This window comes from Triplophysa dalaica, chromosome 1 (assembly GCF_015846415.1).
Source record: "Triplophysa dalaica isolate WHDGS20190420 chromosome 1, ASM1584641v1, whole genome shotgun sequence".
Lineage (NCBI taxonomy): Eukaryota > Metazoa > Chordata > Actinopteri > Cypriniformes > Nemacheilidae > Triplophysa > Triplophysa dalaica.
The window spans coordinates 23,776,860-23,790,255 of NC_079542.1; the positions used below are offsets into that span (position 1 = coordinate 23,776,860).

Genomic DNA, 13,396 nt, shown 5'->3' on the forward strand with positions numbered 1-13,396 from the left:
GGATTTCGCGGGGGACCAATCAGAGTTTGTTGTCGTGTGACCTGAAGGCGGGAACGCTGACACGGTTTCGCAAGTCAAATTTAACCATTAAACCGCCGGTGTTGTTGGAAACGTTCCTGCATTGAAGTTGGCTCAAATATTTGATACTCAACGGTAACTTATGTGCTTGTTTTTAACCATGTCGTTTTCATTCAGTAAACATCATACACATTTATTAAATAGCTTCAGACGTTGAGCAGTTCTTCAAGTCTAGTCAGTAATTTTGTCTTTTCTAGATACAGTACTTTGCTTAAATACAAGTGATTTATTATACTGTACTAAAGCTATCAGTAATACCTTTTACTTTGATATTTTAAGTGAAGGCATGCCAATCCAGGCTTTTTCTTTTCCTGTACCTGAGACCAGATTTTTTCAGGCTGGACAGCATGTCTACAAATTTAAAATAAGGCGAGAGGGGAGCAGGTAATACCGTGAGGACTTTGGTGGGAGAACATAAAGTGTTTTTCTTCCTGTTGAAATGTTTGGACATGTCATGGATTTTGTCTTTTAAAGAACATATGAAGAAGTCATGCTGGATGGCGCACTAGTCAGTGAGGAGCTGGAGGTATCATCATTGATATTATTAGTTTAGATGTGATTAGACTGTACACAAAGAATATTTTGTTATTACATGTCAATTTGTTTTGCAGTCTGCTGTTCGTGCAGTGCTTGCAAACCTGGATGGTCTTCAACCTTTCACCACCCAGCATTTCAACATTTTTCCATGTATGCTTCTTTTCATTTCAATTTATTTATATAGCGCTGTTCACAATGTGCATTGTTCCAAAGCAGCATTACAGGAGCAAATCAGAAAAACACAGCACAGCGCATGGTGATAATAGAACAAGCAAGATCTTTCTAATAAATAATATCTAATAAATAAATAGAAAGAACCGGTCTCCCGGTTAGCAAGCCAACACTGCCCTGCTGGGGCGAGGAACCCAAACTCCAATGATTAATAATGGAGAAAAAAAAACAGACTCAGCCGGGAGGGCCAGATCATAGCTGCACTCAGTGACCCTGATCAAAAGCTACCGAGCAAACATTCACGAAGCAAAAGGGGAAATTCAACCACCCGCGACCCAGGAAGTCCCACTCGCCAAAACTGTGTAGGTCCAACCCGGTCCCACTCCGCAATCGACACCAGAAAACAGAAGAACAACCAGGGAAAATTAGTAATACCATAATGTAACTTTATTCCTCTGTTGTCCGACATCGACCACACAACAAGACCAAACCAGACCCACACAGCCCCAACAAATGAACCAACCACAACCAACAAGCCCCCCCCCCCCCCATTCTCACAAACACCCACCCAGGAACCTCCAATCAGGGCCACTGAATGCAGCTATAACTTCAAACTGCTGTCATGTGATGTAAATTTAGCGATTAATACCAAGTATTTTAATTTAAGCATTAATGTGACAAGTAGTCCGTCTTTGCTCTTGGTTGGGGAAGGAATTTCTGATCTGGGATGGTCAGATGGTCGCCTTTCTCTTGGGTGGTGATGGAATTGCCTGAGATGGAGCTGGGATGGTCAGTCAGCTCTCGCATTAAGATGGGACAGGATTTTCAGCTGTAGCTGGCGTACTCTCTAGTTGGGGGTGAGCATATGACGTTCATCTGGGCATGGCGGAATCTCTCCCTTTGGCAGAAAGAGAACAATTAGTGTAGCTGCTGTTCATTTACTATGCATTAAGTGAAAGCTTGGCTGAAAAGATGTGTCTTTAATCTAGATTTAAATTGGGAGAGTGTGTCTGACCCTCCAATAATATCGGGAAGGCTATTCCAGAGTTTAGGTGCTACGTATGAGAAAGCTCGTCCCCCTTTGGTGGATTTAGTTACTCTAGGTGTTATCAAAAGTGTGGAGGTTTGAGATCTTCGCGAGCGCAATGGGATGTAATGTGATAGATGGTCTGTTATGTATGTAGGGGCTTAACCGTAGCCTGTAGCTCCGTGGTAAGAGCATTGCGTTAACAATGCAAGGTTGTGGGTTTGATCCCAGGGGATTGCTAATACCTATGTATAGAATAATGCAATGTAAGTCGCTGGATAAAAGCATCAGCCAAATGCATAAATGTAATTGTAATTAAAATAACTTTATATCAATACGATACTTAATGGGAAGCCAGTGAAGGAATGATATCAATGGGGTTATGTGATCAAATTTTCTTGACCTGGTTAGAACTCTGGCAGCTGGACTCTGAACTAACTGTAGTTTGTTTATTGATGATACAGAACAACCACTAAGTAGTGCATTATAATAGTCAAGTCTTGAGGTCACAAATGCATGAATAAGCTTTTCTACGTCAGCCACACATAAAATATTTTATAATTTGGCAACACTTCTAAGGTGGAAGAAGGCTGATTTGTGGCATTTGAGATGTGATTTTTAAATGACAGGTTGCCGATTAATATAACGCCTAGGTCTTTAACTTAATATAACGCCTACTTAATATAAAGTCTAATATAACGCCTACGTCTTTAACGCCTAGGTATTTGGTGGAGTAACAGTGGAGCCTTCAATTTGCAGGTTATAATCCGAGATATTCTGTTCAGGTGTTTTTGGTGCGATAAGTAATATTTCTGTTTTGTTAGAGTTTAAAAGAAGGAAATTAGTAGTCATCCAATGCTTTATATCTTCGATGCACTCTGCCAATTTGGATAGTTGGATGAAATCATCTGGTCTTGATGAGATATATAGCTGAGTATCATCTGCATAACAGTGTAAGCTATTTCCATGTTTTCTAATAATGTTGCCAAGGGGCAACATGTATATGTAGAAAAGCAAGGGTCCAAAAACCGATCCCTGAGGTAATCATTAATTTACTTGTGTAAAATTTGACGATTCACCATCTAAATTGACATATTGATATCTGTCTGTTAAGTAAGATCTGAACCATTGCAGTGCCTGTCCCTGAATACAGGTATAATTGTGTAAACGATCTAAAAGTATTTTATGGTCTACAGTATTGAAGGCAGCACTAAGGTCAAGTGGGACTAGAAGTGAGATGTTACCTTTATCAGATGCTATTAGCAGGTCGTTTGTAATTTTAACGAGCGCAGTTTCAGTGCTATGATGCAGTCTGAAGCCAGACTGAAACTTTTCGTGTACGTCATTATTTTGTTGGAAAGAGCACAACTAAGTGGAGACTACTTTTTCTAGTATTTTAGACAAGTAAGGTAGATTTGATTAGAGGTCTATAACTTCCAAGTTTATTGAGGTCTAAGTTTTTTTTTATAAGAGGCTTAATGACAGGCTGCTTAAAGGGTCCTGGGACATGGCCTAGATTAATTGCTTCTTTGAGTATTCAATATTTTGACAGAATTTGAGCTGATAACAGTGCAATTTCATGTAAAACTCGACCTTATGATGCAACAATTAGGTTTTTACCAAAGGTTTTCACCGTACTGATAGGTCAGATGTCAACATTTGGTTTAAACACCCATAGGAAGTCTATCTTAAAGCAAAGTTTTTTAATGTCAGGTTTGTGAATTGTCGCAGCTATAATGACCCATATTCCTCTGAAATGTGCACACATTTAAATAACTATTTCATGTTCTATAGCCATCCCTTCTAAATTTGTTTGTTATTATTGCTTCTGGTTTGTACATTTTTATTCACAGTGCATCCTTACTCGTCACATACATAACGCATGAATTTGTCTCTCTTTTGAAGTAGAAAACTTAGACTGACTTTATTATCAGGGGCTTAGTACAATTTAAACAGATGATTCAATATATTAAGATTCAATTTATATTTTATGGTTGGACTGAAAATGTCACATCCATAACACTGGATTATTCAGCATCAATTTAAGATTGATAAGTGTATGTATACAAATCTGATAATATTAATGTTCGACACATCTAGATATGAGTAAATGGGAACGAGTTTCCAAACTGAGATTTATGAAGGGAGGTGTACAACTGTCTACGTACCCTTTCGTCATCACGCTGTATGTGGAGTGTCATGAACTAGCCAGTCAAACAGGTGAGACTCAACTCAAGCCAACTACCTAACTATTCACTATCAATGCAATGTCTGCTCTAATTTAACAGAGACAACCACCAGTGGCTCACCAGTGCCAATACCGGTGAGTGTCTCTTACCACATTTTCGTTACTAATGTCATATTCACAAAAATAGAAAGCCAGTTTAACTTTCAATTGCTTTAACTGACAAATTAAATACAGACATAATTCTAAGGGGACAGGGACACATAGCTGGCTCCATACATAGCTGTCTCAAAGAACTAGTTTGACTAAATTCTACACTATAACTCACATGTTAAACCCACTCTAGAGCAGCCTAGTTTGAAGCTTGAGTCTGCAACTTGGACTCGAGTCGCACATAAAGTGATATCTTACCCAAAAATTAAAATTCTGTCTACTTTACTCGCCTTTTGTTCTGGTGATACCTCATAAAATTGCGGACAAGTACCAAATTGTCGGCGTTTTAATATCGTACAGACCGCAATGCCTCAGAAAATCCGATCTGCCTCTTTACATGACAGTCACATTGACACATATCTGATTTATATCAGTTTATTTACACATTTGAATGAGGCCTGAAACTGATCTCTAATATCCGAATGCATGTGTTTTTTTCCTGTTTACACTATGGTGGGTCATATCCGATCTGTGTCACATTGGAGGAAAAAATCAGAATTGGGTCACATTTAACTGGCAGTGTAAACGGGGCCTTAGACTCGACCTCACTTGACTTGTACCTCAGAGACTTGCGACCTGTCTGCAGTACAGCGTTCCCTTACACCAGAGCATTAAGATACATTGTACTGAAGCCAACTAGCCAGATCATCTGCCTGTCAAATCTGATACTTGTTTTGTGAAAACTTTGCTGTTTAGAATAAATTGGTAAAACCTAGTTTTTAGAAACAATACATTGCTTTGAAAATCCATGACAACAAGACCAACTTCAATGATAATACTCACAGGAAACAGAGTCAATGCAAAACAATCCACTGTGTGGCAGTGATTCAGTGAGGAAAGTCCAAACCACCTTGGTGGCACATCCAGATGAGGGCTCTATGAGCCAGGACTACCAAAATAAACTATCTTCACAGAACGTTCAAAGCCATCAGTAAGTGTTTTTGTGTTATATAATCCTTGTTTTGTATTCTATGAGGAAATAAATCATCATTGTAACTAAGGTCGTGCCAATCCAATATCTCATGGTGTATTTAGACATAAATTTAGACACTATGAGACATAAATAATTAAGAATATAAAGTAATAACGAAATAAGTTTAGCTCCACTTCATGAGCCTTTATCTGTCATAATCCTGCCCCGCCTTGTCATGCTTTTCTAGTCTTGTGGCAGTCCCACGTGTTTAGTGTGGAGAAAGACATGGCATTGTTTATTTTGACATGCCATGTTCTCTCCTGTCGCGTATTTTAGCCCAGTCCCCTTGTTTCCACATTAATCTCGCCCTCAGTGTTTGATTCTCTACACCTGCCCCTTGTTAATTATCCTTTGTTAGTTCCCCTATTTAATACCTTTGTGTTTGATGTCCTGGGCTGTTTCGTTTTGTTTGGTTCATTGCGTGTGATGTGTTGAATTTACCTTCCTTGTTCAGTAAGTGTAGTCCTGCATAGTGTCAAGTTTTTTGAAATCTGGTGCTCTTGTTTTTTTGGGAAGACTTTGCTTTCAAGTGTTAGTTTTGGTTTTCCCCCATCGTGGGCTTTTGTTTTTGTTAAATAAAATTTTGTGTTTTGCACCGCTGCCTGCGCCTGGCTTCTCCTTGACATCCCTGACATTATCTAACACAAGCAAATTGATGTCAATCATTTAGCAGTCCCAGTGATGACATGCCATCAAATTAGTTGTGTTTATAATACATTTTATGGGACCTTGCTGTCAGACCAGCACAAACCCCTGAGATATTTCTGGGATTTTCCGTATTGTTTTCTGTATGAAGTCTTGAGTCAGATGCAGCAGTTATGAAACAGCAGAGTAGAGGAGCCTGAGCGCTGGGCGCCATCTCAATGAAGCTGTCATTCAATCATCAGCAGGCAGAACATAGTAATTTAGCTGTTAAAATAACATCCCATCTCATCCAATTCCTCCTTATATGCAAAGATGTACAAATCAATAAACAGTGGAGAACAGAATTTGACATCTCATCTTAATTCCGTTGTGTCCTCATTTACTTTGTGGTGGGCGATGAGAAAATTCTGTCGGTTCATTCTGGCGAGGACTCAAGTAATTCAGTGGAGTTTACACAACTCACCTACTGCGTTGTCAAAAATAGATACTTTACTGAGGATTTGTGTGCGTTTGATGCAAGCCCTCAGGCCGATAAGCTTGCAGACTTGCCTAAAACAGGTCTTTTGTTTTTTTATTAAATGTGGTGGAAATGGGAACAGGAATTCAATGTGTCAAATAAAAAGAGAACAAATAGATCTTTCTCTCTTCGTTTTTCTCTTTAGGAAGTCCCCTTGCTTGACTGATGGTGCAGAAGAGATGGTTTGTGGCAGTAAGGTAAGTGTGTGTGTGTGTGTGGTTCTTGGCAGTGTGTATGGACTTGGTTTTTATATGTTAGTGGGGACCTAAACCTGAAAGCACATCAATTCATGGGGACCCGTCTCACTGCGGGGACAAAAATTGAGGTCCCCACGTGCAAAAAAGCTTATAAATTGTACAGAACGATGATTTCTGAAAATCTAAAAATGCAAAAAGTTTTCTACAATCTTTACGTGTAGGGATTGGATTAGGGGTAGCGGATAAAATATACAGTTTGTACATTATACAACTCATTACGCCTATGGACTGTGTGCGTGTTTGTGTGTGTGTGTGTGTGGTAGGCAGTTATATCACTCACACACTGTCTTTTACTGTTAATCATCTGTAATTGCCCCTGCAGGGTGCACAATCTGACACATTAGCCCATTCAGGTGGCATGACTTTTCCATTATGTTAATTATAGAAGCTGATATAAATAAAATATCTGTTTTAGGTACATTTGATTTCAGAAAGATTTAGGATTGAACACATCCATCATTGTTAATCTCTCTCCTATTTCTTGCTCTGTTATTCTTTTATTTTGCAGATTCATGCTGATTCAGAGTGTAACGGTATATTGCATACTCAAAACTATTTTTCCTACCTTGCATGTTTCTATTCATTTTATCCAATTTTTTCTGATTATGTAAGTGCAGTATTGTCAGGATAGTACTATAATTTTGTTCAACAACAAACAGTATGTTTGTTTAAGGAAATGGTCTGACGAAAAATAAAAATTATGTTCTCATTTATTCTCTTTCATGTCATTTACAACCTTGTATGTGACTTTATTCTGTGAAACACAACATGAAGTTTATTTAACAAAGTTTGGAAAGAGCATGATCATGTAATCCAACCAACGTCTTCTTTTGTCCTCTGCAGAATCAAGTCAGATAAGTTTGAAATGACAATAGACTTAGTAAATGATTCAAGAATTTTCATTTTTAGGAGAACTATTCCTTTAATTTCTTTACTTTTAACTTTGTATTAATTTAAATCTTATTATTGTTTTAATTTGTTTATCTTTTTCTGACACCTTATTTAGCTGCCCCTGAAACTCCTGACCCAAAAACAGAAACTGAACAGAAAATGGGGATCATAACTCAACTTGCGAGGTGAGAAATTGTACTATTTAAAATTTGTAAAAGTACAGTGGCAATTTTTTTTACAGCTGCAATGTGTGTTTTTTCCACCAACGGATTTGCAACAATGACTATTTTCCAACAGGTTTCTAAACACTCCTGTCTTCCATTGTGTGAAAAAATGTTGCTAGATTAGACTTCTTAACAAAAAGAGCAATGCTTCAAGCTCAAAAGAGCTACATTGTTTTTAGGAAATCTCCATTGCTCATAGGCATCCTTCAAAGACTGTAATAGGAAACAATTATAAAAAAAAATCACGCAGAGCAGCTTTAAAAATGAACAATAGCATGTCTTCCAGTGCTTGCAAGTGCATTTTTTAATATTCACATCAAGGTGTCTAGTTAGGTATAATAGTTAAGACCTTTTTTAAATGTTCCATGAGTTAACTAAAAATAGCCTGTTTTATATTATTCACCTACACACTCCTCATGTTCTTTCCACAGCTCACTGTTTCCCTTCTCTATGTTCTTCCGCAAGAGTTCTGCAAAATAACATTTCATCGTGTGATTCCTTGACATTTGTAGATCTTAAACCTGTTCTTGTTTGAGAAAATCATTTTCAGTTTGAAATGTCTTCAAGGTCTGAATTGCAGATGTTCAGTACTTATTGTACATAGTTTATGTGTATTGTGCATTATGTTTTTGAAATTTGTTTAAGCTTTATAAATTACTGTTCTAATATGTGTTTGGTTTTGCAAAATGTTCCTAATAAATACTTCCAAACAACTGCTGTTGAGTGAAAATTCCTTTTGTTGCATGTCATTTTAAGCCTGAAATGACGTAGTGTGTTACTTGCATTAAGTGTGCACTTTTATGTGAGCATTCACCTAGGGCAGAAAATAGAGTTTCTGTGTGTTTGAGCATCCATTCACTAAAGTGAATATGTGTGTGTGTGTGGCAGAGCACTCTCAGTAAGATGATGTCATCAGCCAAGGCATGCCTAATTCCGTTACTGTGCATAGAATTCTCAAAACCCACACCCTTTTCTTTGCAAATTGTTATGGGATCAAATGGAACTCGACGAAGATCTGATTTATTTCTCAGACTTCTAATTTAGATTCATGACTCAAAAAAGTGAAGATTATCTATACTGTTTTTTTTTTTAAAGAGGTTTTATATTACTTTAACCTGAAAAACATGAAAGGCAGTCATGATAAATGATATAATTATGGATATACATATATTTCCATGTGATATATATACATATACTGTATGGGTCACACAGGGTTCTTGATCATGAAAGACCGTGTAAGTCCCTCTCGATATAGAGGCATTAGGGAGGGTCTCCTGATGCACATGCACAGTTACACTGTTTAGTGGGTGTGACTATGCTGGAAGATGAGGGCTCAGTCTTACCTGCACTACATATATCACTCTGAAGAAAAGAACTTCATCTTGTGAGACTTCATCCACTTGCCTACCTATCTTGAGGTCAAGTTTCTTCTGAACACACTTTGACAAAATAGGATTTACACACACAGGTAAATTTTATAATATTAGAATATCAAAAACATACTTAAATGTTTGCCATATTGTGTGAAATGTACTTTAACGTGATATTAAGTGGACTGATTTTCTAGTACCCATTATTTATTCTTGACAGAAGTAAGTTCAATTTTTTCAGGGGAAGTAACAATTCTTTGTATTTGTATTATCGTATATTTATATGTCATTCCAAAACCAGCTAATTCAAGCTTTATTTATATTACTTTTTTCTAAAACTTTTCAAATTTGAGCTGTATTTGTACTTCCATGTTCCTCATTCAGAAACATGTTGGTTACATTTTTTTAAATTGTGTTGCTCCAAATTTTAGATCCATCAATATAATGCCTTAGAGCCAAAAATATTTTAGGCTTTTATGTTGAAATGTATTGGGGTTACATTGTGCATACGGTATTGCCTTTTTGGTTTGTTGGTTATGGTTATTTGTAAGATTTTGATTTTACTTATTGTAGTTTTTAATTTCCAACCCCAACTTTGTGATGTTACTGAGAGACACAACTTTTTACCTCATTTGTAAGTCACTTTGGATAAAAGCGTCTGCTTAATGACTGAATATAAATGTAACTTTAACAAAGAGGAGCAATGAGTTGATCAGATAACAATATGTCGAACATAAAGAGCATGCGGAAATGCTCAACAATTTTGCATTTATATGATATACGCCTATTTCTCTATTATTTGAATATTTTGTACTAATAATATTTTATCCTCACTGAGCATAAATAAAACTAAAAACAAAAACATTTGCAGCATGAAAAACTTTACTACAGTTAATAGGAAAGCAGCAGAATAAATTCCCAAGACAAAATGATGCACTGATCAGTCCTCACAAATAGGAAAATGATTTAATACCAATTTCTTATTTGTGAGGACTGACCAGACCTTCATTACACAATATTCTATATATCAACAATTTTCTCTTAAATAAAACATGAATGTTTATGTACAGTATAGGTTTTAAAATCATATCTCTTATTGTGTTTGTAGGTTTGACATCCTCATGTTCCGCTGTGTGACATCTGATCTGATTGTTCTCATGTTGCCTGTGATTCTGTTTTTTTGGCTAATGCCTCTTACCTGGAGCTTTCAAGCTTTGAGTCCTGGTTGCCACCTCTACCGTGAGTGAAAACTAACTCTTGTGTATCTACACTTGTATTGTACAGTGCATAGTAACTTATTGATTCAGTGAAATATCTAATGGAAACTTCGGTCTATATACAGCATTTAATGTAACCATACGGACAGACAAGCGAGGGACTTGTCGAGGAACTCAAGTAGTCTATGCTTGTGTGGGTTACTGTGAGTCGAGTGCTTTCCCGTCCCGTTATTCTGTGTCACTGGCCTCCAACTTCACCCACAACATAACATCTGCTTCCCGCTGTTGCACCATTAGCAAGGATGCAAAGGTATATTAATGACACCATTTTATGTTGTTATTTACACCACTGTCATTACTAGATTAGGGATGGCTGGAGATTGGATTGCTATTTCCAATATATATTTTTGGGGAAATCTGCTTTAGGTTCAGAAATGGAAATGATTTTTTAATCATTGGTTGTCATTTATTTGTTTTGTTTTCTTAGGTGAAAGTCCGTCTGCACTGTCCTCGTGGTCGACACAACGACGATATTGAGATCTTGACTGCACGTGCCTGTCGCTGCAGCATGTGTCACAAATCCCGTTATTGAGATGGCGTTGTGTACTATCAAATAAGAGCAGAACTCACTCCTTGACAACTCAGTCTAGAAAATTAAACACACCAATAAATATTGTTTACCCTTTAATCTTGAATGTAAAATTTTAAGAGGATTCAGTTGAAAGACAACAAACAATGTAAACAATGACAACATAAAATCTGATAGTCTCTATTTCAAAACTCCAGCATCAGTGTCACCTAATGACATCAAGAATGTATATTATATATAAACACATATATCAATTCAAAAAATATTTTGCACAAAATTTGCGTTTATGTTTTTGTACAAGATTTTGTATCTAATCTTTTGATGAATTAAAGTACATTGTATGAATGTTTAGTGTCCACTTTATTTAACTATTGACTTTTTTATATAAAACATTATATTGCTTTACATAACAATAACTATAATTATTTTTGTTTTGCCTTAAATCTATCTCTGCCTTAATTCACAGATACTTATTTTTATTTGATAGATCGTAATAATATTGTTTTCATGGATTCTTTTGGTCACAAAAAATAATTCTAACATACAAAAGGGTCCATTGGACATTGTGTTAAAGATGTTGCTACTATTGACTACATTGACTCTCCAAGCTTACACTGGGGAGGTACAAGAGAAAACAGATTTTACAATAACCGAGCCAATTTATAACAGAAAGATAAATGTGTTTTAAAGCTTGTTGTTTTGCAGAGCCTCACAGTTGCTATGAGAATAGTAAAGCCTGTAGTTAGGGAGTACGGAAAATGTTGTTTAAGGAAAATAAAATAATATTTTCAGAATTAATATTTTTTTCAAATCTTGTCTTTGGGGTAAAACGCCTCAAGGGGGCATTGCTTCATAATACCATAATTTCCATTGTACGATTATTATCACATCCTTTCCATCAAATGTAATCTAAGTAGGTGTCTGAACAAATATATTTGAGCTTTACATCTAAATATTAGCATCATCTGACACCGTTTTTCAGCATGGCTCATTTATTAATAGGCTATCCTATTGATCTGTCTTTTGAATATTTTGCTGTAGCTATATAAAGCAGATTGCTTTGTCTGGGTGGGGGCATATATTTAATCACCTTTTTAAAAGTGCTTTTAAGACTACTTATCTCCCTCTCTGACATAGACGCCTTTACTGTTAGTAAACATTGTGACACGTTTTTGTGGGCGGAGCTTAGGTGGAGGCAGAAAGACCCCCTTGACCGCATTACTAATGCTGAGTAGCACGTTTTGTTTGCTTGATTTTTGACAATGACTAAAAAAAATCGGATTAAATTTGAACATGTAAGGACACATGTCTAGGACACATGTCTGTCGTCCTTGTTTTTTGTTTAGAAATGGCAGCAGGAATGTGTTAAAATGTCAAATTGGAGACTGTGTTCTGTCGATTGTGACACTAAACAACACAACAAGATGATATTTTAAACTCCTTGTGTAGCCGGATCTGTGTTGGTGTGTGTTGGCCGCTTCTAACCTTCCCTGTGTTTTACCTCCAGCTCATGCCGTGACGTAAGCGTGACGTATTGCGCAAAAGGGTCCATAGAGAAATCTGACGTCACGCCCTATGTTGTATGTTGCGGTGGCGCCGCCTTCTTGAGAGGATAATACTCCACTGCTATTATTGATTTGATATGTACCGTTACTTGTTTTGTGTGATATATGGAGAAATTGAAGTGAAATTACCACGGGACAGTCCTGAACAGTCCTGTTTTTCAACACATCAAGACCGGCCAACCATAGTTATATTTCCTAATCAAACAAGAAAATCAAAACAACGCACTAACATCCATCCTCCCGAGATGGTGCAATATTAAACGTGGCGTGATGTCTATTAACAAGCTCTATATATACAGAATATCTGATAGCAACTCTCACTTCGGTTATGTAAACTTTGCAATTCAAAACACCACAATTGTGTAACATTAAGCAAATTAAGTAGGACTACTTACATTTAAATTGTTGTGTAGGTTTTGTTGTCACATAAAAGGAAGCCCCAAATGGTTTGCAGCACTTTGATAGTGCATGTTCGTGCTACTCGTAAAAAGTCATATTCAATGTCTATGAAAAAAAAAATTGAACCGATCAATTGCTGACAAAAGTATCTGTTTAGAATTATGGAAAATATATATATTCGAAGAATTTAAATTGCAAAGTGTTAACTTTCAGCGCTGTATGCAAATAATCTGAGGAGACTTTGAACGTGACATAGTGTGTTAATGTCATCATGAAACTTTGCCTTTATGACGCCACACAGAGCGTCTGGTCTGGTCTGGTCTAAAGCACAAAGGTCTAAAACACTAGAACTAGTCGAATAGAAGTAGGCCAGGGTCTGCGCTTTAATGTGGGTGGAACACAGGTCCCTCTTTGTAACATCCTATTTACAGTGTTTAATGGTAAATAACATGTATTTAGATGTTATGTAGATTAGAGATTCTGTAGATTGTGCATTATGTAAATACTTTTTGTCAGATTATATATTATATTGTATTTA

At 36.7% G+C, this 13,396-nt stretch overlaps 2 protein-coding genes across 4 annotated transcripts; both read left to right on the plus strand.

Annotated features, from left to right (window-relative positions):
• Window positions 1-5: 5 nt before the first annotated feature.
• On the plus strand, window positions 6-8,415 carry LOC130431062 (membrane-anchored junction protein). Of its 3 annotated transcripts, none has more exons than XM_056760314.1 (11): window positions 6-153; window positions 358-462; window positions 553-604; window positions 690-765; window positions 3,914-4,033; window positions 4,102-4,136; window positions 4,997-5,142; window positions 6,492-6,543; window positions 7,112-7,136; window positions 7,610-7,679; window positions 8,150-8,415. In XM_056760314.1, the coding sequence occupies exons 2-11, from the start codon at window positions 365-367 to the stop codon at window positions 8,196-8,198; spliced, it is 723 nt and encodes a 240-aa protein (XP_056616292.1). In that variant the 5' UTR covers window positions 6-153; window positions 358-364; the 3' UTR covers window positions 8,199-8,415. The 3 variants fall into 3 exon arrangements, with proteins under 3 accessions (XP_056616292.1, XP_056617762.1, XP_056617068.1); XM_056761090.1 differs by having other exon boundaries at window positions 38-153; window positions 406-462; XM_056761784.1 differs by lacking the exon at window positions 358-462 and having other exon boundaries at window positions 25-152; window positions 524-604.
• A 1,794-nt stretch (window positions 8,416-10,209) lies between these two features.
• Window positions 10,210-10,897, plus strand: gpha2 (glycoprotein hormone subunit alpha 2). The gene is made up of 3 exons (XM_056757203.1): window positions 10,210-10,327; window positions 10,431-10,615; window positions 10,793-10,897. The coding sequence occupies exons 1-3, from the start codon at window positions 10,210-10,212 to the stop codon at window positions 10,895-10,897; spliced, it is 408 nt and encodes a 135-aa protein (XP_056613181.1).
• Window positions 10,898-13,396: the final 2,499 nt, after the last annotated feature.

Bases quoted from the DNA above. Each gene is read 5' to 3' on its own strand.
- LOC130431062 (XM_056760314.1), top strand. From the start codon at position 365: ATGCCAATCCAGGCTTTTTCTTTTCCTGTACCTGAGACCAGATTTTTT. The intron at 605-689 runs GTATCATCATTG...TTTGTTTTGCAG, and splicing joins TAGTCAGTGAGGAGCTGGAG to TCTGCTGTTCGTGCAGTGCT. The intron at 766-3,913 runs GTATGCTTCTTT...CGACACATCTAG, and splicing joins GCATTTCAACATTTTTCCAT to ATATGAGTAAATGGGAACGA.
- gpha2 (XM_056757203.1), top strand. From the start codon at position 10,210: ATGTTCCGCTGTGTGACATCTGATCTGATTGTTCTCATGTTGCCTGTG. The intron at 10,328-10,430 runs GTGAGTGAAAAC...GTCTATATACAG, and splicing joins TCCTGGTTGCCACCTCTACC to CATTTAATGTAACCATACGG. The intron at 10,616-10,792 runs GTATATTAATGA...TTGTTTTCTTAG, and splicing joins CCATTAGCAAGGATGCAAAG to GTGAAAGTCCGTCTGCACTG.